This window comes from Dermochelys coriacea, chromosome 5, assembly GCF_009764565.3.
Source record: "Dermochelys coriacea isolate rDerCor1 chromosome 5, rDerCor1.pri.v4, whole genome shotgun sequence".
NCBI classification, from domain to species: domain Eukaryota; kingdom Metazoa; phylum Chordata; order Testudines; family Dermochelyidae; genus Dermochelys; species Dermochelys coriacea.
Genome location: NC_050072.1, coordinates 27,184,632 through 27,209,232, shown reverse-complemented (window position 1 = coordinate 27,209,232; position 24,601 = coordinate 27,184,632). Strand labels below are relative to the sequence as shown.

Genomic DNA, 24,601 nt, shown 5'->3' with positions numbered 1-24,601 from the left:
ATGAACCTTAAGGAAAAACCATGTACAGCCAACATACTGCAAGTGAGAAAAATGTACAGATTTATGAGACTATGAAAAAATTCTCCAAGGCAGATGATTAGAATGGATCATAATCATGTTGGAGAGTTCAGAGCCATGGAGCGGGAGGATGGGGCGGTGATAGCGGGGTTCCCCTTCCCGCCCGCCACCTCTCACCCCGCTCGGTCGCCGGCGAAGTTTGCGGCTGATCCCGCCGGAGCCGCAGCCATGGTGGCGGTCTCCTCCTACAAGAGCTTGGTCCATGTCGTGGCCGGAGCTGTGGGCAGTGTGACAATGACAGTATTTTTTCCTTTGGATACAGCTAGACTTAGACTTCAGGTTGATGAGAAATGCAAGTCCAAGACAATACACACAGTGCTACTGGAGATAATCAACGAAGAAGGCCTCCTGGCACCGTATGGAAGGTGGTTCCCTCTTATCTCCAGCCTCTCCTGCTCCAATTTTGTCTATTTTTTTACGTTTAACAGTCTTAGAGCTCTCTGGGTTAAAGGCCAACATTCAACCACAGGAAAAGATTTGGTCCTGGGATTTGTTGCAGGTGTCATAAACATACTCTTGACCACTCCACTCTGGGTTGTGAACACACGACTGAAACTGCAGGGAGCAAAGCTTAGAAATGAAGATATTGTACCAACCAACTACAAATGCATTGTGGATGCCTTTCATCAGATAATACGGGATGAAGGAATCTTGGCTTTGTGGAATGGTACTTTCCCCTCCTTGCTGCTGGTCTTCGATCCTGCCATACAGTTCATATTCTATGAAGGGTTTAAACGAAAGCTTCTGAAGACACGACTGCAGCTTACTTCTTTGGATGCATTCGTCATTGGTGCAGTAGCTAAGGCAGTTGCCACCACTATCACCTACCCCATGCAGACAGTAAAATCAATTTTGCAGTTTGGATGGCACAGATTGAACCCTGAAAACCGGACACTAGACAGTCTTAAGAATGTTCTTTATCTTCTTTGACAGAGAGTAAGGCGTTTTGGATTGGTGGGACTCTACCAAGGCCTTGAAGCAAAGCTCCTGCAGACCCGTCCTCACTGCTGCACTCATGTTCCTAGTCTACGAAAAACCGACTGCTGCTACCTTCACAGTCATGGGATTATAGCATTCACAGAAGCCCTGAGAAAGTGATCTGTGCAGCACAATGAGCATGGAAATGAACTGGGGGTCTGGAGAGGGAAGTCCAATATCTGAGGAAAGGCTGGGTAGCAAAGAATTCTCTCTCTAAGGTCACCTCCTTCTCCATTACTTTCCATTCTTATTGTCTCTGTCTCAGAAGCTACGTGAGGAGAAGTTTAGAGTGACGTCCAGTAGGATTTGCTGCCAGCTCTCTTTGTGGTGGCTTGTTCACTGTATTGACATTTTGCAACCCAATTGTGTTAAGAAATTAAATTGAAAAGATTATTTTAGCACCTGAAAAAAAACAAAAAACAAACAAAAAAAGAAAATAAAAGACAAAGCTGGAGTACACATTTGGCTAACTTCAGCATTATCTTGGGAAGCAAGATAACAATGTCTGTTTCATGAAGACAAAAAGTGTTCCTCCAAAGCATTTTTATTGTCATGACATACAGCTGGGAGATTTGGAATTTCACCAAAAAACAGCAGAAGGAGAACTGAATCAAACATTCAAAAATCATGTTACCAGGAAAAAGTGAACGTGATCATAAAACCAAACTCATCCCCTTAACACCACAATGAAATATGGAAAAGAATAAATTTCTAAAGTGACATGTGGCCTGGACTAACATCTGATGGATTTAGCTAATTACTAGGGACTAGGAATGAGAAATAGGTAGAGAAGAGATAAGAGAAGTGGGGGAGAGTGTTCCATTTGTTGCAGTAAGTCTTTGAATAAAAACTTTATAAATAACATTATTTTGAGCAATGCATAGAAAGCTATAAATATACATTTTATAATCTATATCAACTATAGTGCTTATTTGTACACAGACTACAGATAAACAGTGACTAAAATCAAAACTCTGCTTAATATTACTTCATTGTGTCATGTAAACATTTACTATATGTAACTTTTATTCACCCTAATGATGTTACAGTGTATTAAATAGTTTAACGGTACTATAGCACAATAGCTTCTTCAAGAGACAAACCAACATGATTCCTATGCTCAAGTGTGATACTTGTTGGTCATATCTGTAGCAGAAGGGTAATGCTCACTATAGCACAATAGCTTCTTCAGGAGACAAACCAACATGATTCCTATGCTCAGGTGTGATACTTGTTGGTCATAGCTGGAGCAGAAGGGTAATGCTCCCACAGTCAGCAGTGGAGCTGCTCTAGATGTTATGGCAAGGAAAAGACATGGAGCCCTACTAGGTGGATTCCGCTACCTTCCCCAGTGGGCTGCCGGGGGCGGGTTTACATGATGGATGGCTTTCTGCCAGCACTGCAGCTGACTAGCTGCTTCAAGGGTGCCATGGGAGCTGACTGTCTCTAACCGACCCAGGGAAGAGCTTTATTAGCCCCCTTTCATATACTAGGACTGCAAGTGTTCCTCCCACCCCTAGTGTCAGGTTGAGACCAAGTTTCTAAGCATGCAGAGGGCATTAAGTTTTTATGGGGGCAGGGAAAGTAGTATTCTCTCTGTATTAAATTTGCTGAAGTGTTGTGGAGTGGCTGCTGTTTGGGGTGGGTATTCCTCTTGGCACCCTGGAGGCCCAATAAATAGGGTGCTTTTGGTTAATGATCTTGTTTGTTAAAACTATATTTGGGTCCAGTATGAGGGATTAAAGGTGTTCACAGATCCTGGGAACATGGGACCAAGTATATGGGATGATATTGTCTATAGGAAGAGGGATGGGCCTGAAGTCTAGTAAAGCAAGGAACTCTCCTCTCACCCCCCGATTTGGTTTGTGGCAATCCTGATATGCAGGCAGGGTTGTGGGAGTTTTCAGCAATGGTCTTGAAACTCCTTTTAATTATTTGGGGGAGGGTGAATCAGGACAGCTGCCCCCCCTCCCCACAATTCTCTCTCCATCACCTCCCCCATGACCCACACAATCATTTTTTGCCCGACTGTTCTATTACAATGGAATTGATAATGTGGTGGCAGATTTAAATCCTATTACTGTGTTTTGTCTTTATTCTTGCTCTGTAAGGGCCAAATCACAGTCCCCAACAATGGCATGGGAATGGGTACCAACTGGTCTAATGTAAACAGTTATTTAGAAAGCTTGTCCCTTCATACAATAGTGATGTATTGTTACAGAGCAGTAAGTGTTTTTCAGGATACATCTATAAACCTTAATTTTCATTCTGAAAGGGATTTACTGTGATACAGTAAAGTCTGAGTCACACATGAAACACTGCATGCACTCCAACAAAGTCAAATGACAGTTTGATGAATGGACACACTAAAAAAAATCTCTCTAAAAACAAAAGAAAAGCATCATTCCTGTATATTTCTGCATCAAATTCAAACTCCTTATCCCCACCTCTTGGTTCTTCATAGCTTTGCTCCTGCCTACTTCTGCCTCATCTCCTACTGCTTACACCCAATGCTTTGTGTCAATTTGACATGTCTTGACGTTTCCCTGCTTTCCTTCTTCCACAAACACCTCTGTGCCTTTTCTCATGCTTGGAATGCCCTCCTATATCCTGAGCACTATTCAGGCTCACTCTCTTCCTAATTCCTCTTCAGGACAATTTTTATAGCATATATATAGCTATAATGAAAAAAGTATAAATTGAGATTATTTGCCAAATGAAAAAATCTCCAAATTTAAATTTGAAAACACTATTTTCCCCAGGAGTTCCTTTATTTTGTATTTATTTATTGTAGATGTGGTAATTTATTGGTGAGTTATTTATGCTGCTTTAGATATTGATTTTATTTGGTCATGTTGTCTTTTTCAAAATGCCTGGTTATAGGGATACACAAGTATTCTTTTCTGTTAGGCACCCAGACACCTTCAAATGCCATTGAAACAAAATTGTAATGATTGTTTTAATAAAGAGATGTGTGTAGTTTTAAATGACTCTCAACAACACTGAAGAGGGAAATCATCTTAGTCTTTTTTTAAAAAAAATCCAAATTCAAAAGAAGGATTATAAGATTAATTTCTCTCTGACAACCGGTTTAGTCTCCTTAGTTACCTAGAGGTCACTGGTTGGAAAAAGAGATAAAGATGCATGGAATACATCTTTAAATTATTCATAATCACCTTAAAGTGCACTCTATCAGCATTGTAATATGTCATTTTATAAAGACACACAAAGAATCATAAAGAAAAGCACATGAATAAGCAGATGACCAGAGCACTATTGTTAAAGCTACACCAGAAAGTTTAATATTTCAATACTGTATATGTTTAAATCAAGAGCATACATAGGTGATGAAAGCCAGTCTCTGAAAAATTTATTATTCTGTTAGAACAAGTTTACACTTAGAGTGAGTTCTAAAAACTCCATGCCATTAGGAAGTTTAACTAGGTTTACAATGGAAATAAAAACAGAAATAAAAATAGATGACACGAAAAATACAGAGTGTACTTTAAATATGATTGGAGTTTGCTTTTTCTCCCTTTATATCTGCATACTTTCCTTTTCCTTACTGCTATCAACTTAGCTTAATCTTTGTGAAGTCCCGAAATTGCTTGTTCCCATTTTCCAAATTAAGAGTTTTGACAGCAGAAGTTGAACTGGTTACTATTATAATGATTCTTTATTTAAGTTAAAAATTGTTCACCAATATCCTTTTGTTCAATAAAGCCATCATGTTGTATTAGAGTTGTCACGTTTTCAAGGATTTACAACGTAAGTTTGGCTCTAAGAAATTTTTTCCTACTTGTGCTTATTACTACTTCAGCTTCTAAATAATTGGGCCCTATTCTGATAATTTACACTATTGATTATGACACAGTTATTTGCAAATACAACTCTATGACAGGACTTTCTGGATGGTATTCCTTAGAAATACTGTGTCATGGAACAACATGGCAAGATTTGAACAAATGTTTAAATGGCCATGAGTTCATGTATTAGTTAACCATCACCACATACAAATATTGGATATTGAACATACATTCCCACAGACAACATATTATTGTTTTATTCAGCAAATTCAAACAAGAATATATTAGCTACTCCCAATGTAATTCCATTTAATTCTTTACTAAACTTTTACAACCATGAAAACATATGTGATGTATAGAAAGTTATATCCCAATACTTTTGGTTCTCTGAGGTGACTACCTATAAGGATCCACACTCTAAGGATGCATGTGGCCATAACTTATGAGCTCAAAGCTTTCTAGTGTCTGTTGGGTTGTATGCTTGAGCCAAAGAGTATAAAATGGACAGCGTTTCTAATTGATATAGTTCCTGACACTGAATCAGTAATCCGTAGTCTTGAAGAACTGGGGAAAATATGCAGGGAATATAGATCCATACAGACAATAGTGTACAGGAACCAATTACTGACAAATTCCCTGTCTTCTTTGGGTATTTCCTGTGTGGGAGCTCATTCTTATGAAATTAAGTAAGCAGTAACAATCCATGACTACAGCAGTATTAGATGCTTCAGAAGACAAGCAAGAAATATTGTAACTGGCATCTATGGAATAACCTACCCAGAGAGGGTACACACAAAGTACTAACAGATCCTGCTGGCTATAAAGTTCTGACCTCATATGCCAAGGACTCTCATACCCCAAAAGTGGGCATCCATACAGGGAATGCCGACTAAACAAATGAATAATTAGACTTTACATTGATAAATAATATTTTAAATTACTTAATAATTAGCATTTTGGGGTACAAAGAGATCACTCTGGATTATGAATTTGTCTCTAGCATATTTTCTTTTACCATTGTGAATTGCCAGTGTGCCCCAAATATCCAAGCAGTGAGAGGTACCTCCCTGTGTGGATCATCCCCTTAATGCCATCTCTGCTGCACCATCTGTCAAATCTCTGCATGTCCAGTATCTATGTGTGTGGGTGGGTGGCCATGGGGGAAATACAGAGACTGGGGAAGCCAGAGAGGGCTAGATGGGCCAGGAGAGATACATATGTCCCTTGCCTGGTTCTGCACAGCTTACTCAGGAAGATAATACAATCCCAATCCCCTGTGATCTTTTCCACGTAGCCTTTCCCTAGAGTAGCAATGCGAAAGAGCAGTCCTTTGGAGCCAAACAGCTAGTGAGCTGAGGAAGGCAGAGCCAGAGTAGGCAGTCCAGTGTCTCTGCACACATGGGCCTGGCTGCCTGCAAATCCCAAGAGGTAGTCAGGTTTGGGGCCAGGTCCTGTAACATTTTTCAGTGTGGTGCTGGGGGTGTCCATGAGGACAATGTGGAAGGATCTACCCAAGGGAATAGTCACAGAGCCCAAACCTATCCAATCCCCTTCTATTGATTTCACTACAGGAGCGAATGATCTGGGCCAGTGTATTTAAGAAGCTACGAAGGAGGTTATTAAATAAAGGAATCATGTGCATTGTCACCCAATTTGCAAGTGACTTCAGTTTGCTTTAACAATTTACCTGAGAATAAATATAATAGAAAAGAAGATAACAAAAGTTATTGGTAACTGACAAAACGGCTGAATTTTCTGTATATTTTGTGAGCAGCCAGGTAGGAGTAGTGGCAGGATGGCTAATGGGAACCAGGATATGGAAGTAGAAATTATCACATCTGAGTGGAAGTCATACTTGTTTAACGGGACTAAGTTAGGGGGCCCGGATAATCTCCATCAAAGAATATTAAAGGAACTGGCACATGAAATTGCAAGTCCAATAGCGAGGATTGTTAATCAATCTGTAAACTCGGGGGTCGTATACTATGACTGGAGAATTGCTAATAGAACTCCTATTTTTAAGAAAGGGAAAAAAAGTGATCCGGGAAACTACAGGCCTGTTAGTTTGACTTCAATTGTATGCAAGATCTTGAAACAAATTTTGAAAGATAAAGTAGTTAAGGACGTAGAGATAAACTATAATTGGGATAAAATACAACATGTTTTTAAAAAAGGTAGATCATGCCAGACCAACCCAATTTCCTTCTTTGAGTAAATAACTGATTTTGTAGACAAAGGAAATGCAATAGATCTTATCTAAATGGATTTCAGCAATCAATTTGATTCAGTTCCACATGGGAAATTATTAGTTATATTGGAGAAGATGGGGATTAATATGATAATTGAAAGTCAATAAGGAATTTGTTAAAGGGGAGACTACAACACATCATACTGAACGTTAAACTGGCATGCTGGAGGGAGGTTACAGTGGAAGTCCTCAGGGATCACAGTCTTGGGACCAATCTTATTTAACATTTTTATTAATGATGTTGGCACAAAAAGTGGGTGTGCGCTAATAAAATTTGCATCTGACACAAACTTGGGAGATATTGCCAATATGGAGGAGGGGAAGAATATCATACAAGAAGTCTGGAGTAATATAAGTGGGATGATTTAATAGTGCAGGATCATGCGTTTAGGGATTAACAATAATAATTTTTGCTATAACCTGGGGATTTATCAGTTGGAAGTGACAGTGGAGGAGAAAGACCTGGGTGTACTGGTTGGCCACAGGATGATTATGAGACCAATGTGATGAAGCTGTGAAAAAGGCTAATGCAATCCTACGATGCATCACGCAAGGTGGTGCCAGTACAGATAGGGAAGCGTTAGTACCATTATACAAGGCATTGGTGAGACCTCATCTGGAATATTATGTGCAGTTCTGGTCTCCCATGTTTAAGAAAGATGAATTCAAACGGGAACAGATGCAGAGAACGGCTACTAGGAAGATCCAAGGAATGGAAAACCTACCTTATGAGAGAAGACTCAAAGAGACTGGCTTGTTTAGTCTAACCAAACAAAGGGAGATACCGTGTCTATAAATACATCAGAGAGATAAACACCAGGAAGGGAGAGGAGTTATTTAAGTTAACTGCCACTATGGACACAAGAACAAATTGATATAAACTGGCCATCAGTAAGTTTAGCATTGAAATTAGATGAAGGTTTCTAACCATCAGAGGAGTGAAATTCTGAAACAGCCTTCCAATGGGAGCAGTGGGGACAAAAAATCTAACCAGTTTCAAGACTGAGCTTGCTAACTTTATGTAGCAGATAGTATGATGAGACAGACTTCAGAGAATTCTTTACAAGGTGTCTGACTGGTGGGTCTTGCCCACATGCTCAGGTTCTAACTCATTACCATACCCATCTGAGGATGTAGCATAATCATGAAATTTTGGGATTTCCAGTCAATGGTCTTTTGGAGTAATATCACCTCCGTGTTAAATTTCACGTTTTGGACAAAACAGGAAAACATTTTTACTTGAGGTGCGTTCCCATTTTTGTGTGTTTTGACCTTACTCTCCTCTGTATATTACCTGTATCACCCATTCCAAAGTGGATATATTATTTATTCAACATCTGAAGTAGAACACCGACATGTATTTTTTAATGTCATAAGAGCCTATAGGAAGTGACAGCTTCTTCATAGTCATCTTGTTATCTTTAGATAGACAGTACTTTATTTATTTATAGCTGTCACTACATATATAAAAAATAGACAAAATCAGGTTGCTAGCTAGTCAATTTCCTGCCATTGTTTGTTTGGGTGGAGTAGCAGCAGGCACTGAGATGACAGAGGTGTGGTAGCAGAGGAAATTTACTAAATACTTGTCTTTCAGAAAAAAATATTTAAGTATAAAATATAAAACATCCTAAAACTACATCAAAATTTAGCATTTTATATATTAACAGTTTGTCTTGCTAAAGTTAAAAAGTATACTTCACTTACATTCATATTCCTGTCCCAGATTTGGATGGAGCCATCTTGGCAGCCAGCTGCAATAAGTTTACCATCTCTGCTATATGTGCAAGTTGTAGGAATCACCCGTTTACCTTGAACTGACCGTGGTTTAAACACACCTTTGTGCTTTTTGTCATTGTTAACATCCCATGTCCTCACAGTCCTGGCAAAAGATTTAAAGAAATAATTGCTTTACAAACAGTTAACACATATTAAAGAATTCCCCTGATGATACGAGGAAACCACGTTTTTCAGTGTAACTGAACTAAAAAATACATGGTATGTAATTTTATTTTTAAAGAAAGAAGAATATCTGCCTAGCTCTTCTATGTTTCTTAGATACATATAAACACCAAAAGGACAGAGGGCTGGGACACAGGTGGATTCTTTAAACTGTCTTAGAAACAAATGTTTTCTGTCCTTTTAAAACTTCAAGTTCTTTCCAGATAAAAATTCAAACCTCTTCTGGCATCTAATGCATAAAAGTGTTTCAGGATTTGGCAAGGGAAGGGAGATCATTAATTAAAAAAAGATAGAAATCACTAAGTTCTCAGGGAAAATAATGCCTATGATACAAGAGCACGTAATTTATTGGTTCCCCTGGCAAAAATAAATGCTACTGTATCAAAGCAGCCATTTTGCCAGAATACGACACAAGGACCTACAGCAGGACACCAAGATTCAGGTCTATAAGACAATTGTTGTTCCTACATTCGTCTATAGATGCGCAACCTGAGTGACCTATTGATAGCACCTCGAGAGTTTGGAGAGGGATCACCAACGATACCTCTGGTAGATCCTTCGCGTTAAGTGGCAAGATCGCCGCACTAACGCCAGCATCCTCGCTAAAGCCAATGTCACCAGAATTGAAGCAATGATCCTCATGTACCAACTTTGCTGGGCTGGACATTGTGTGCAGATGCCACACTCTTGCCTCCCATAACAAGTCCTCTACTCTCAGTTCATTCATGGTCAGAGATCCCATGATGGTTAGAGGAAATGCTATAATGGCACACTGAAAGCATATCTTAAGAAAACTGATGTGGACATCATAAGCTAGAAAGACCAAGCCACCAACCAACCCCAGTGGCGCCATATCCTCCATCAGACAGTGGCCTGCTTCGAGAAGCACCTTGCCCTCAAAGCTGAAAAGAGAGAGAGAAGGAAGGAAAAAGAAATAACTTTCTCTCAGCAAGCCGCTGGCCTGCCACAAAATGTCTGTACCTACTGTGTGTGAATTTGCAGTTCCAGGATCAGACTCGTGAGTCATCTCAGGATCCATATGTAAATCCGTGGTAGAGATCATCCTCGAAATTGAGGGATTGCCAATCAATCACTCTTGTACAGTTCAGTTGGCTAATATCCACAATGATCCTCAAGTCTTTTTCAGAGTCAGTGCTTTCCATAATACAGTTCCCCTTTCCTTAAAATGCATGTTTAAAAGAGCTCATCTTACCAGATTACTATGTAGAACAGGCTTGTTTACCATTCAACCTATGTTTGGAATCATCTGCAATGAACTGATATTTTCTTCCAGCTCATCGATTAAAATGTTTACTAGAGCTGGGCTGGGACGAGCTCCAGGCAGGACTCTGCAAAAACATCCCCACTGGCCCATTTCAAGGCCCTTCCCATCACATAGTATTTATCTATGCTTCGACATGCTCCACTCTGCCAATGACCATCTCCAGACTTTGACTCCCTCAGGGAACAGATGGCCAGGATCCCCTGGGGGACTAACATGAAAGGGAAGGGAGTCCAGGAGAGCTGGCTGTATTTCAAGGAATCCCTGTTGAGGTTACAGGGACAAACCATCCCGATGAGTCGAAAGAATAGTAAATATGGCAGGCGACCAGCTTGGCTTAATGGTGAAATCCTAGCGGATCTTAAACATAAAAAAGAAGCTTACAAGAAGTGGAAGGTTGGACATATGACCAGGGAAGAGTATAAAAATATTGCTCGGGCATGTAGGAAAGATATCAGGAGGGCCAAATCGCACCTGGAGCTGCAGCTAGCAAGAGATGTCAAGAGTAACAAGAAGGGTTTCTTCAGGTATGTTGGCAACAAGAAGAAAGCCAAGGAAAGTGTGGGCCCCTTACTGAATGAGGGAGGCAAGCTAGTGACAGAGGATGTGGAAAAAGCTAATGTACTCAATGCTTTTTTTTTTGCCTCTGTTTTCACTAACAAGGTCAGCTCCCAGACTGCTGTGCTGGGCAACACAAAATGGGGAAGAGATGGCCAGCCCTCTAAGGTGGTAGAAAGCTGGCTAGATTGTTGGGCTCAACGGGTAGTGATCAATGGCTCCATGTCTAGTTGGCAGCCGGTGTCAAGTGGAGTGCCCCAGGGGTCGGTCCTGGGGCCCGTTTTGTTCAATATCTTCATAAATGATCTGGAGGATGGTGTGGATTGCACTCTCAGCAAATTTGCGGATGATACTAAACTGGGAGGAGTGGTAGATACGCTGGAGGGGAGGGATAGGATACAGAAGGACCTAGACAAATTGGAGGATTGGGCCAAAAGAAATCTAATGAGGTTCAATAAGGATAAATGCAGGGTCCTGCACTTAGGATGGAAGAATCCAATGCACCGCTACAGACTAGGGACCGAATGGCTCGGCAGCAGTTCTGCGGAAAAGGACCTAGGGGTGACAGTGGACGAGAAGCTGGATATGAGTCAGCAGTGTGCCCTTGTTGCCAAGAAGGCCAATGGCATTTTGGGTTGTATAAGTAGGGGCATAGCGAGCAGATCGAGGGACGTGATCGTTCCCCTCTATTCGACACTGGTGAGGCCTCATCTGGAGTACTGTGTCCAGTTTTGGGCCCCACACTACAGGAAGGATGTGGATAAATTGGAAAGAGTACAACGAAGGGCAACAAAAATGATTAGGGGTCTAGAGCACATGACTTATGAGGAGAGGCTGAGGGAGCTGGGATTGTTTAGTCTGCAGAAGAGAAGAATGAGGGGGGATTTGATAGCTGCTTTCAACTACCTGAAAGGGGGTTTCAAAGAGGATGGCTCTAGACTGTTCTCAATGGTAGCAGATGACAGAACGAGGAGTAATGGTCTCAAGTTGCAATGGGGGAGGTTTAGATTGGATATTAGGAAAAACTTTTTCACTAAGAGGGTGGTGAAACACTGGAATGAGTTACCTAGGGAGGTGGTAGAATCTCCTTCCTTAGAGGTTTTTAAGGTCAGGCTTGACAAAGCCCTGGCTGGGATGATTTAACTGGGACTTGGTCCTGCTTTGAGCAGGGGGTTGGACTAGATGACCTTCTGGGGTCCCTTCCAACCCTGATATTCTATGATTCTATGATTCTATGATTCCATACTCAGTCTCCATCCTTCACAGGCACGTTCATGCTTTCTTTCATGCTGCTGCTTACACTTGGAATGACCTCCCTGAACTTGTTCATAACAGCCCACTTTCCTCACCAAATTCAAATTTCTCTTAAATTCTCTCTCTCTCGCACACACACACGCACGTTTCAGGGACTAACCATATTACTTATTCTGATCATACACCAAGTATTATTGTCACTTTTGTCTTTCCTCACCCCTTCCTCTCTCTCCTCCTATTGATCAATACTTGTTTCATAGCATGTTAAATTTAAACTATAATCTCTTCTGGGTAGCAACAGTGTCTTTGTTTTGCAAGGTGCCTTGCACATTTTGGGGAACTTTAAAAAAGGGCAGCAGCAGCAGCTGAGGTTGCATGTAGCCTTACATAATAAAACCCTATTGTCATTCCCTAACTCACTCTGGGTCCAATATAATCTTGTTTGCATTAAAATCAGTTACAGTTTTTGCCATGAGTTCAACCAAATCAGGTTCAGGGAGATTCGTTTTGGCCTGAAAATTCTCACACTTCAGACCAGAGGAGGTATTTTTTGTAAATTTGAAATGACAGACTACTGTAATGCTATTTTAACACTGGCTGTGCTGCAGCAGTTAACTGGAATACTGTTCTAAGCTATATCAGGTCCTTGCAAGGTTTCCAGAAGTGGCCTCCTTCAACTCTTCAACCATTATTAAGGTGAAGACTATGCACAAACAAGTAATGCCATAGTCTTTTCCAAGCTCTCATAGAAATAAAGGGAAAAAAGTAATAGCTGGACACCTTTCATCACCTCTCAAATGGCAGGGGTCTGTTTAGATAAATGTGTCCATACACAGAACACTTATTTTGAGCACACACTTGCATTGCAACAAACCTAAGTTAACTGGATTTCAGTAAAAACTACATACAATAGTATTTTAAATACTATACCTTATAAGTTCAATATTGTCTTTCCATCACAATTAATTTTTTATGGTGAAGGATATCAAAATCTACATAAACATGTTTAGCTACTAAATAATAACTTTCTTTTAAAAGAAAATGTATGTGAAAAACATCATATATGCAAGTTTTAAAAATTAACTTTTTTAAATGGCAGATTCCACATCTGCAAAACAGATCTGTTACGTTTCTATAACTGCCAAAAGTGATTCAAAACAATTTGAGAAGGATAGGAATGTTCTTTTGGAAAAGTAATGAGGATATTTTCATGATTGAGACGTTGAACTAAACAGCTTATTTAATTATCAAGGTCAATGTTAAGTTTCCTGAACATTTTTTTCCATTCTCTTTCGTTTGTGTTTTAATACTCCCTCTATATTGTGACTTCCAGGTGAGAGATAATAAAATGAACTGTTCAGAATAGCATTGTAGTATACAAATTATGACCTATTAAAGAGATTTAAATGGCTGCAGATCCTGCTCTCTAAACATAGAATATTTATCCCAATTCTGATTCACTAAGCCACAGCCCCTTCCAAGCGTATGTTCTTCTATAAAGCCAAGAAGTGAACTGTCACAAGGCAAACAGCCCCTGTAAATGAAGCAGATCGAGTCTCCCTGTGCCAGAACAGGTGCTCCCAGGGAGAATCTGAGAGGGAGGAGACCCAGTGAGAGCAGTCAGAGAGTCAGTGAGAAAAGGGTAGGTGAGACCTGTCTCAGAGCCAGGAGAAAGTCTCTTGGGAAAGCTGAAGAGAGCAGAAAGCTCTCTGTGGGCCCTGTGACGGGGGTCCCAGGGAGCCACACTGAGGTTACTCAATTAGGGTGAACTGCAAAGAATGGGGTAGACAATACCGAAAGCTGGTGGATATTCCAATACTTACTGTTACCGGAATCCCAGGGGAGCCAGCTGAGGTCACTTAATAAAGGTGAACTGCAAAGAATGGGGCAGACAATCATCAAAGCTGGTGGATATTCTAATTCTTAGATTTTCCACGCCAGCACAAAACAGCTTCTATTATACCTCACTGGTTACTCAGCAGTCAACAACTTCTGGGAGGGAGTTTGGATGCAGGAGGGGACTGGGGTGCGGGAAGAGGTTTGGGGTGCAGGCTCCAGTTTGCAAATTAATTCCAGTTCTGCAGTTTCTCGTTGGAGTCTGGTTTTTTAAGATTTTTTGTTGAAGAATTGCCACTTTTAAGTCTGTTATTGAGTGTCCAGGGAGATTGAAGTGTTCTCCTACTGGTTTTTGAATGTTGTAATTCTTGATGTCAGATTTGTGTCCATTTATTCTTTGTGTAGAGACTGTCCAGTTTAGCCAATGTACATGGCAGAGGGGTATTGGTGGCACATATCACTTTGATAGAAACCAAACTGGACACCATCAAATTAGGCCTGAATAAAGACTGGGAGTGGATGGGTCACTACAAAAACTAATTTCCCCCTGCTGACACTCACACCTTCTTGTTAACTGTTTGAAATGGGCCACCTTGATTACATTGACTTCATTAGCACTGCAAAAGTGATTTCACCCCTTCTTGTCAACTGTTGAGAATAGCCCATTTCCACCTTAATTGAATTGGCTCATTAGCACTGACCCCCCCACTTGGTAAGGCAACTCCCATCTTTTCATATGCTGTGAAATACCTCTCTACTGTATTTTCCACTCCATGCATCTGATTAAGTCGGTTTTAGCCCACAAAATCTTATGCCCAAATAAATTTGTTATTCTCTAAGGTGCCACAACGACTTCTCGTTGTTTTTACAGGGAGAAGTACTTTTTCATAACTATTTTAAGCATTACAGACTGTAAAATAAGCATAAAGTGCAAAAAAGCACAGAGAGAAATACAGCAAATATAACAATGGATGAGAAACATACTACAGAAAAAAAATAAGTGAGTTGTAGATGTGTAATAACGTCACTAAAAGTTCATAATCAGAACTTCTTAGCCTTTCTGACATCCCCAATTACGAATGAGGGAAGGCAGAGAATTTAATAATCCAGTCCTCATACTTAATCTGAGCTAAACAGAACACAACAGACCCTCTTAATTATTTAATAAAAGGACCTTATTTATACAAAGCACACAGGCTTTATGGACTGAGAATCATTCACATGTTTTCCCTGAACAAATCTAATTATCTTAACAATCCCAAAGGGAGTCAAACTTCAGTGGGATTGTGAAAAATAGAGTGCAATAGTCAATATGACATCAAGAGACTGCCTAGACATAAACTACTAATTAACAAAATACAAATCTCACTGGAGCTGTAGAGACACAAGTCTAATGTTCCACAGAACTTAGAGACAGAAATGACCTACTAGGGTCATTCAATCCATCCCCTTTCCAATGCAGAGCTCTTAGTATGTGGAAAGGACATATTTGATCCACTTACAGAATTAGACTCCAGATACTGCAATGCACTGGAGACAGGAAGACTCTGGAGCATGTGAGGAGACCTGTTGACTTCAAAAGACTCTGCATGTGTATAGGGATCAACCTGTGTATAACACATGGTAGACAGCTGCCACAGATAAAAAATGCATATATATGGGTGAGGTGAGAACTAACATGAAAAGATGCTACTTTCACATGAGCTTGTAAGTGTTCATATACTCCCTAACTGCTTCATTATTGATATTGTATTTCCATATGGGGGTCACATACATTTTTGTTCCATATATGCCCCTCTACAAGGGCCTATCCAAACTTGGCGAAAATTATCCTATGGAATTTTGCACAAATAATTTTAAGCACATTTATTTTACATGGGTTTAAAATCCTCAAAATTTCACTTTCCATAAAATTCCCTCAATTTTTTGCAGCTAATTCACTCAAATAGCTCAAAAATTCATCATTTCCTCTATTCAAAGTTCCACATGAAAGTACCATGGCAGCCACTTTTGGCAATTCTGACTTGTAGAGAAGAGAAAGAAAAACAGAATATCATATAGAAAACCCATATACTTAAAAAAGTGACCAGAACGCACACACTCTACCATCACCTCCACAAGTGGCACAAACATCTGTGCCTGGCCCTGCAAATGCTAAGTAAGAGATGTGTGAATAGAAATAGAATTTAGGGAAATTGAAGTAAGGAAAGTTTGAGGTTGAGAACACAATGCTGGGCATTATGTTGTGGCAGCAAAAATGCCAGCCTCTTTCTCAGAAAGATCTAATTTTTACACAGAACATTATTATTTCTTCTGACTTGTACATACTGAGCCTCCTAGGGTGGGAAAACAGAGATGCAAGCTACTCGCAATGCCATGGACTCTGCCAGGAGACCTGATATAGTCAGGAAGGAGATTAGGTTTGGGTGCCTTCTCTCTGTAATTTTGGGTATGTCTACGCTTAAAACACTGCGATTAAAAATCCACATCTGGTCCATGCCAGTGACTCAGGCTTGTGGGGCTTGGGCTAAGGGGCCATTTAATTGTGGTGTAGACCCTCCCACCTCACAGGGTACTAGAGTCTGGGCTGCACCCCGAGCCCAAATGTCTACACTGCAGTTAAACAGCCCCTTAGCCTGAGCCCTGCAAGCCCGAGTCAGCTTGCCCAGGCCTCTTGCAGGTGTCTAACTGCAGTGTAGATTTACCTTTAGTAACACTTGAGTAGTTCTTGCTCCTTGTGTTTCCATATAGACCCTCTGACATACTAAATTATCTTACTCAACTTCAATTTCATAATGACTCCATCTACTGTCTTATTGTCTATTTTGAAAGCACATGTCAAAATGGAGTTAGGAGAAATCATGTCAGAATCTCCATTAGAATCTGATCACATTGCTCTTTTTCTTTACCTATATATTAGAAAGCCTTATGCATATTTTACATCTCAAACAGGTATGATTTTTGGTCACTCTTTAGATTAAGAATTGATTTATAATAACTTAGAGAGTTAATAAAAGAATAGCTGTTATAAGCATGTTAAAGACAAGATCAGTATACATGATTATAAACTCATCATTACAATGTATTATACGTGGTTATAAACCATGGTTATAAGCAATGTACTCATCTGTTGTACTCTAATCAGCTATTAAAACATTAACCATTTATTAACCATTTATAAATTTAAATAATTTAGTGCCTTACAAAAGTAAGGAAAAATCAACAACTTTTTTGGGGGTGGGGGAAGCCAGAATAAAGACCAGGTTCCGGATTATTATTTAAGAAACAGGCTTTAGAGAGAACATTGGACCCCTCTTTTGAGCCAGTTACTATAGATAGGCAGACTTCAGAGTGGATGGGTGGAAAAAATACCAAGATTTTGCAAAGAGCGCCTGTTTGTTACGACAGATTTCAGAGTAGCAGCCGTGTTAGTCTGTATTCGCAAAAAGAAAAGGAGTACTTGTGGCACCTCAGAGACTAACAAATTTATCTGAGCATAAGCTTTCATGAGCTACAGCTCACTTCATCAGTTGCAACAGACTCCAATGAGTTGCATCCGATCAAGTGAGCTGTAGTTCACGAAAGCTTATGCTCAAATAAATGTTAGTCTCTAAGGTGCCACAAGTACTCCTTTTCTTTTTGTTTGTTTGTTATGAGCTTCCCCTGAACTCTGTGTATTTCAAAATCATACAAAATATTTTGCCATTTTCAGTTTCTACTCATTTGCCTTTAAGAGACCCTGAACATGTCTTCCAAACAGATTATCATCTTTAGGCATCTACAATATTTTAGCAATCCATTTCTAACTTTCCAGAAAAATCTTTATCCATACCTCCTCCTTACCCTCAGAAAAGCCCCCAAAACCCAAACTGTGCTTCCTTTGCATCTTAAGAAAATTACATTTTCTCGTTATTTTCTCTGCTGCACCCTGCACCCCTCCTGCACCCCCTGGGGGCATGGAGGGGCAGAGTTGGGGTAGGGATTTCAGGGAAGGGGTTGGAATGGGAGCAGGGAAGGGGTGGGAATAGGCGGGGCAGGGGCAGGGTGCCTGAATTTTTAATTAACTTTTCCACCTCTATCTTTGTCCTAGTACTTTCCTAAAACAACACTGATCACAGTATTTTCCTGTAGAAATGTTAGTATCTTTGGGTATCTAAACTTCTGTGAGGAATGAAGAGAACACTTGTCATTCCTTTCCAGTTGGCATCAAATGGTAACTTGTTTTGCTTCTTGTTAAAGAAGTCTTCATTCAAGTTTGGTTGAAGAAAGGAGCTGTTTTTCTTGGGTGTCAGCTATCCAGGCTTACAGCCATGAATGCCTGCATTTCAATATATCACTTGATACTGAACTAGGCACGTACCTGTGCAAATCTACAAGAGTGTCTTTCATGAATGAGGTTACTAAAGATAACTTAATCTGAAGGGATTTTGCTTGTTTGTCTTTCAGAGAGCAATCTTCCTAAACTCCTTGATCCAGGCAATAAACTAATTCTGGTGAATCATACTGAGGGTGAAGAAATCTGGAAGGGGAACACTACTGACACTTTTGTGATTCCAGCTCAAGGCCAGTTCTCTCTGCCTGTGTGTGTTATTCCTAGAGAAGAAATCTAAGGTGTCTTCAGAATAGCCTCCTGCCACCTTTATAAGTGAAAACAGGTATAATTCACACACAATTCAGAATAATTCTATTGAAACAGTGGATTTATACTAGTTAAAAACAGCATATATGAGAAGAGAATCAGACCATTGTGCCTCAGTTTGCTTCAAGCTGTATCAGTAGCGTTATCCTTCCCTCTCTCTTTTAAAATAAAAATACTGTGTGTTTTTTTTCTATACATCATTGGACTATCCCTCTTGCTCATATTTAGCCATGATCTTTGGTGAAATATCCTGAGTAAAAAGATGAACAGAGTCAGTGTCAATTGATCTATGATATTCTTTTAGCCCAACTGGAATTTTATTCTAAAAATTAGATAAAAAGAACATTAAAATCATCAAAAGCAAAAATTTCATTTATATTTTAGAAGACAGCATGAGTGCTGGTAGGCAGTCTGCTGGACTTTTTTTTTTCATCTTGGTTTATTATTTTAATTCAAATCTTTGCCGATTTCCAGTACAATATTTTTATGCATATATTATATAATAGCAATGTGATAAAAGATTAATAAAATTATTCTTTAAAATAATGGCACAAGTTCCTTCAGTGATTCTAAATTGCTTTTTTTTTCCAAAATAAAATTCTCTGTCCTAGAATCATTTATAACAATTTTAATTATCATTGTCTATTTTAGTTACTATTCTCTTCCCAAAATGATAAATTCTTGCATGTTACATAATCAGACTCCAGCTTTTAATGGAGCATTAGAACTGGGAATAAAACATTCTTAGGCAGGGACACATGACAATAGAATCAGTTTCCTGATGAGATAAGACTAACCAGACAATTTTCAGAAAATACTACCGGACTGAAGCCAATTTACCAAAGCCTTTTATATTTCAGAAGACAAGGGACAACTAATATGGGAAGGGTATGAAAACCAAAAACACCAGGAAACCACACACCCCTACAACCTGTGAGAACAGATCAACATAAGCTTATATGAAAACTACTCTGGTCTTTGTGTACTGTAATTACTAGTTCAGTGCATAAATACTACAGTAATGGACACTATAGAAAACTCTAAGATACACATGCTAATATTTACTCTGATTTTGCATTTTCAAATATCAAACTTGCAGTGCAGATGAAGGGCCTCTCACAATCCTATTCACCTGAGGAACTCCAGCCCCTGGCCTCATCTCACTCTTTCACCATTTTGATCATTGTTCAGGGATTGAGAAGGAAGTAAGGAGGATGGACAAACAATCTTTGGCTCAACAGGTCTATGTTGTCCCTGACTGATCCGTAACAGATCTTTGAGTCAGGGAGACAGGCTTTGGATAACACAGTCTTTTAAGAACACTCCACCCCAGTTAACAGCTGTCTCTCTGCCAAGGAAGAAACTGCACCCCACCTCTTTCCCCTACCTCAAAGTTGGGGGTGCATAATTCAGTGCTGTCACCATTCCCAAGAGACCAATTACCATGCAACTGGAACAGCTGGTAGGAACAAATCACACACTTAAGAAAGGAGCATAACCAGGTATATGTAAAGTAGCATAACCAGGCTACATAAAAGCAAAACTGGCATTAGGCAGCGGCATATACAGAGAGAAAGAATCCCTTAAAATAGGGAGCAGCCTGTATAATTGCAGAATTACCTTTACACTGGATAGAGCCCAATAATAAAAAAATACAAAATCTATGTTGTGTAATGCTATGTCAGAAGCCAAACATATATACTTTACAGGGACTCCCAAACATTTCTGAAAATCTCAACCCATACTTGTGTGAAAAGTAAACCCTCTATTTTATTTACCATTTCAGCAACATCTAACGACTGCAAGTGTATTGATTTTTATTATCGAGAAATTTTAGATCAGTTACAGACAATCAGTGAATGACTTATACAAAACGTAAGAGTAAATGGACATTTTATGCCATCTTCCACATTAGGCAAATGGGCTATATGTTTAGATTTAATCTAACTCTCATCCTTGATAAAGATAAGAGTGGTATATAATCAATCTCTGTATAGGGATCAAAGGAAAGATTACTGGGAAAGAACATCTCCTCAGTTCAAGTTAGTGTCATCAATACGAACTGAAATGACTCAAAAGCAGTCTTGCATGATGTAGCAAAAGCAGGAAGAGTGAATCTGGGAAAACAGGATGGTTCTTAAAGATTCTGATTAGTCAAGGCTGTAAATAGTTGTGGCTCATTTGGTTTTAGAGTTATCTCCACCCAGATAAATAACTGTGATTGGAACCAGCTTTAAACAGCTCCCTCCATTAAAACTTCTGCAATAATTGAAAGCTCTCTAGAGGAACTTTCTCAGCTGACACACTACAGGCATCTCAGTAATTTGTCTTCTCAGCCTCATTGCTGCCATCTCAGATCTCACCATAACAGCCAATTTTTTGCAACTATGTTAACAATGAACAGAGTGACCAACCACTTTAAGGAAACAGAAGCAAAAATGTATATTATTGTGATTTTAAAACTAGACAATCCATCTTACTGTGTATAAGACGCAAAGTTTTTGGCTTAAGTATAAAGAGTACTCCTCCCTGGAATTGTATTAATACAGTTAGAAAAAAATAGGTTTTTACTTTATAATTATAGTCTTCTTGTAGCACTTGTTTCTCCCACCATTTATGTAAAAGATTCCCAGAGACCAGGCCAACTGGGTTACCCAGAGTATAAATAAGTAAAGAATATTCGGATTCTTTATTTTAACAAATACAAGAAAACAAGTGATTATTTAATGGTGAATGGAAAAAGAATTATTTTAAATGCCCTATGTGGATTTGAAAAAGGTACAGTACAAAGATTATTTTCTGTTTTTATGTAATGATAGCAATATATCTTAACAGGACTTGAAACAATTACAATCTCTTTAAAATGCATTTCCTGAAAAGTGACTGTGAAAGTGTTGTTATGGGACTCCGTGTTGAGTCTATATTCGGTTTATCCAGTTTACAAGTAAAAAGATGGGTTTCCTAACTGCCTTCCCTAACTCAGCCTGGGATCTGAAAGTCACGTACATTTTCTGGTTCTGACCTCAACTGTAACAGTCATCAAATGGAACAGTTAACAATTCTGATTTCATCCCAGAAAAGAATCCAGCTCCCTTGTCCCATAGCTGCATTGAATCTGCATAGCTACCAGAAATAAAAAGCAGTAAAAAAATATATTTGTCACTAAAAGTCAACAGATAACTCTGCATACATCCCACAGGTTGCAGACATATCAAATAATTCCCTTTTCTGGGCCACAGCCCCATTTTGATGTTCCTAAGAAATATGAACAGTGAACTGACCAAGAGTTTGTGATATTGCTGTCAGTGTAACAATTTGGAAAAGGCACTCAAGATCTAGACCTATTTCAGTCCATCACTACCATAAACTTTGTTTTTTGATAAAATCATATATATACAAGTTTCATAGGTGATTTTTTTCCCTGAAGGTCAAGCAGACTTTAAAACATTTGGGCACAGAATTTGTGGCTGAAAATGAAATGTGCTGCATAGTCCGTAAGTTTTTTCATAAAAGTTTCAGACTATCTCTTGAAAAGTTAAATCACCATGACGACACAATGGTTTCACATTCAACAAAACCAAAAAAATATGATTTAAGGTACTGTTTTGTAATTTGCGAATTTTAATAAAGCCAAGCCCTTACATTCAGTCCCAAAGAGATTAATGTACGAAAGAAATTCTAAATTCCTATCTAGATTGCTTAGGACCAGTTTCTGTTACTATGGTAATATCATCATCACTAGCCAAGAATTGTTATTGTTAGGAAAAGATATTTTTGGCATAACAACAACTGAAATGAAAGCAAAAGGAACTGAGAGATAAAGTGCAGTAGTAGACTTTAAAAATAAAATGCCTGTTTCATATGTTAGATTATTTGCTTCACACAGGCAATATGCTGCATGCTTTATAACACAAAAAATTAAGACAGTCCATGCCCCGGAGAACTGACTATCTATTCTAAAGGACAGATATAAATATGACAAACTACCCTGGGAAATTCAGAAGTGGGAATCAGAGTCGGTGGGAGTTGGTTGTGTGTGTGTTTGAATTCCCACTCCTAGTTCATCTCACTTTGTATGGTCATTAAATAAGTGGATTTTTGGTAGAGATTTGAAAGAGAAGAGGGCAACCTTCAGCCAAAGGATTTTTTTTTGCAGGAGAGGATAATACAGCCCATAGTCCCTAAAGCATCTGCATAGAGTGGAGGTCATGTGGGTGTCAGGGGAGAAGCAATTGTCATTTTGCAGAGGAGACAAAAAGCATAATATCACAAATCTCCAAAGATCCTTGATAGACTACCATGGACACAAGGAAGAAAGGAGAGCAGCAGAATAAGGACCCTGGACTTCAGAAAAGCAGACTGACTCCCTCAGGGAACTGATGGGCAGGATCCCCTGGGAGAATAACGTGAAGGGGAAAGGAGTCCAGGAGAGCTGGCTGTATTTTAGAGAATCCTTATTGAGGTTACAGGGACAAACCATCCCGATGTGTAGAAAGAATAGTAAATATGGCAGGCGAACAGCTTGGCTTAACAGTGAAATCCTTACTGATCTTAAGCACAAAAAAGAAGCTTACAAGAAGTGGAAGATTGGCCAAATGACCAGGGAAGAGTATAAAAATATTGCTCAGCTGTGCAGGAGTGAAATCAGGAAGGCCAAATGACACTTGGAGTTGCAGCTAGCAAGAGATGTTGAGAGTAACAAGAAGGGTTTCTTCAGGTATGTTAGCAACAAGAAGAAAGTTAAGGAAAGTGTGCGCTCCTTACTGAATGAGGAAGGCAGCCTAGTGACGGAGGAGGTGGAAAAAGCTAATGTATTCAATGCTTTTTTTGCTTCTGTCTTCATGAACAAGGTCAACTCCCAGACTACTGCACTGGGCAGCACAGCATAGGGAGGAGGTGACCAGCCCTCTGTGGAGAAAGAAGTGGTTCGGGACTATTTAGAAAAGCTGGACGAGCACAAGTCCATGGGGCTGGATGCACTGCATCCGAGAGTGCTAAAGGAGTTGGTGGATGTGATTGCAGAGCCATTGGCCATTATCTTTGAAAACTCATGGCGATCGGGGGAGGTCCCAGATGACTGGAAAAAGGCTAATGTAGTGCCCATCTTTAAAAAAGGGAAGAAGGAGGATCTGGGGAACTACAGACCAGTCAGCCTCACCTCAGCCTCTGCAAAAATCATGGAGCAGGTCCTCAAGGAATCAATTTTCAAGCAATTAGACAAGAGGAATATGATTAGGAACATGGATTCACCAAGGGCAAGTCATGCCTGACTAATCTAATTGCCTTCTATGATGAGATAACTAGCTCTGTGGATGAGGGGAAAGCAATGGACATGTTATTCCTTGACTTTAGCAAAGCTTTTGACACGGTCTCTCACAGTATTCTTGCCAGCAAGTTAAAGAAGTATGGGCTAGATGAATGGACTATAAGTTGGATAGAAAGCTGGCTAGACTGTCGGGCTCAACGGGTAGGGATCAATGGCTCCATGTCTAGTTGGCAGCCGGTATTAAACTGAGTGCCCCAAGGGTCGGTCCTGGGGCAGGTTTTGTTCAATATCTTCATTAATGATCTGGAGGATGGTGTGGATTGCACCCTCAGCAAGTTTGCAGATGACACTAAACTGGGAGGAGAGTTAGATACGCTGGAAGGTAGCGATAGGCTATAGAGGGACCTAGACAAATGAGAGGATTGGGCCAAAAGAAATCTGAGGAGGTTCAACAAGGACAAGTGAAGAGTCCTGCACTTAGGACAGAAGAATCCCATGCATTGCTAAAGACTAGGGACCGAATGGCTACGCAGCAGTTCTGCAAAAAAGGACCGAGGGGTTACAGTGGACGAGAAGCTGGATATGAGTCAATGGTGTGCCCTTGTTGCCAAGAAGGCCAATGGCATTAGGGATGTATAAGTAGGGGCACTGCCAGCAGATTGAGGGACATGATCGTTCCCCTCTATTCGACATT

At 39.8% G+C, this 24,601-nt stretch overlaps 1 protein-coding gene and 1 pseudogene across 2 annotated transcripts in view; one reads left to right on the top strand and one right to left on the bottom strand.

Annotated features, from left to right (window-relative positions):
- Positions 1-24,601, bottom strand: part of WDR70 (WD repeat domain 70) — a 263,191-nt gene that overhangs the window by 101,513 nt on the left and 137,077 nt on the right. For both annotated transcript variants that reach the window (XM_038403369.2, XM_043515328.1), the window contains exon 10: positions 8,818-8,992. In XM_038403369.2, coding sequence (XP_038259297.1) covers positions 8,818-8,992 — 175 coding nt within the window. The remainder of the gene's footprint in view (positions 1-8,817; positions 8,993-24,601) is intronic.
- Positions 190-1,150, top strand: LOC119856173 (annotated as a pseudogene).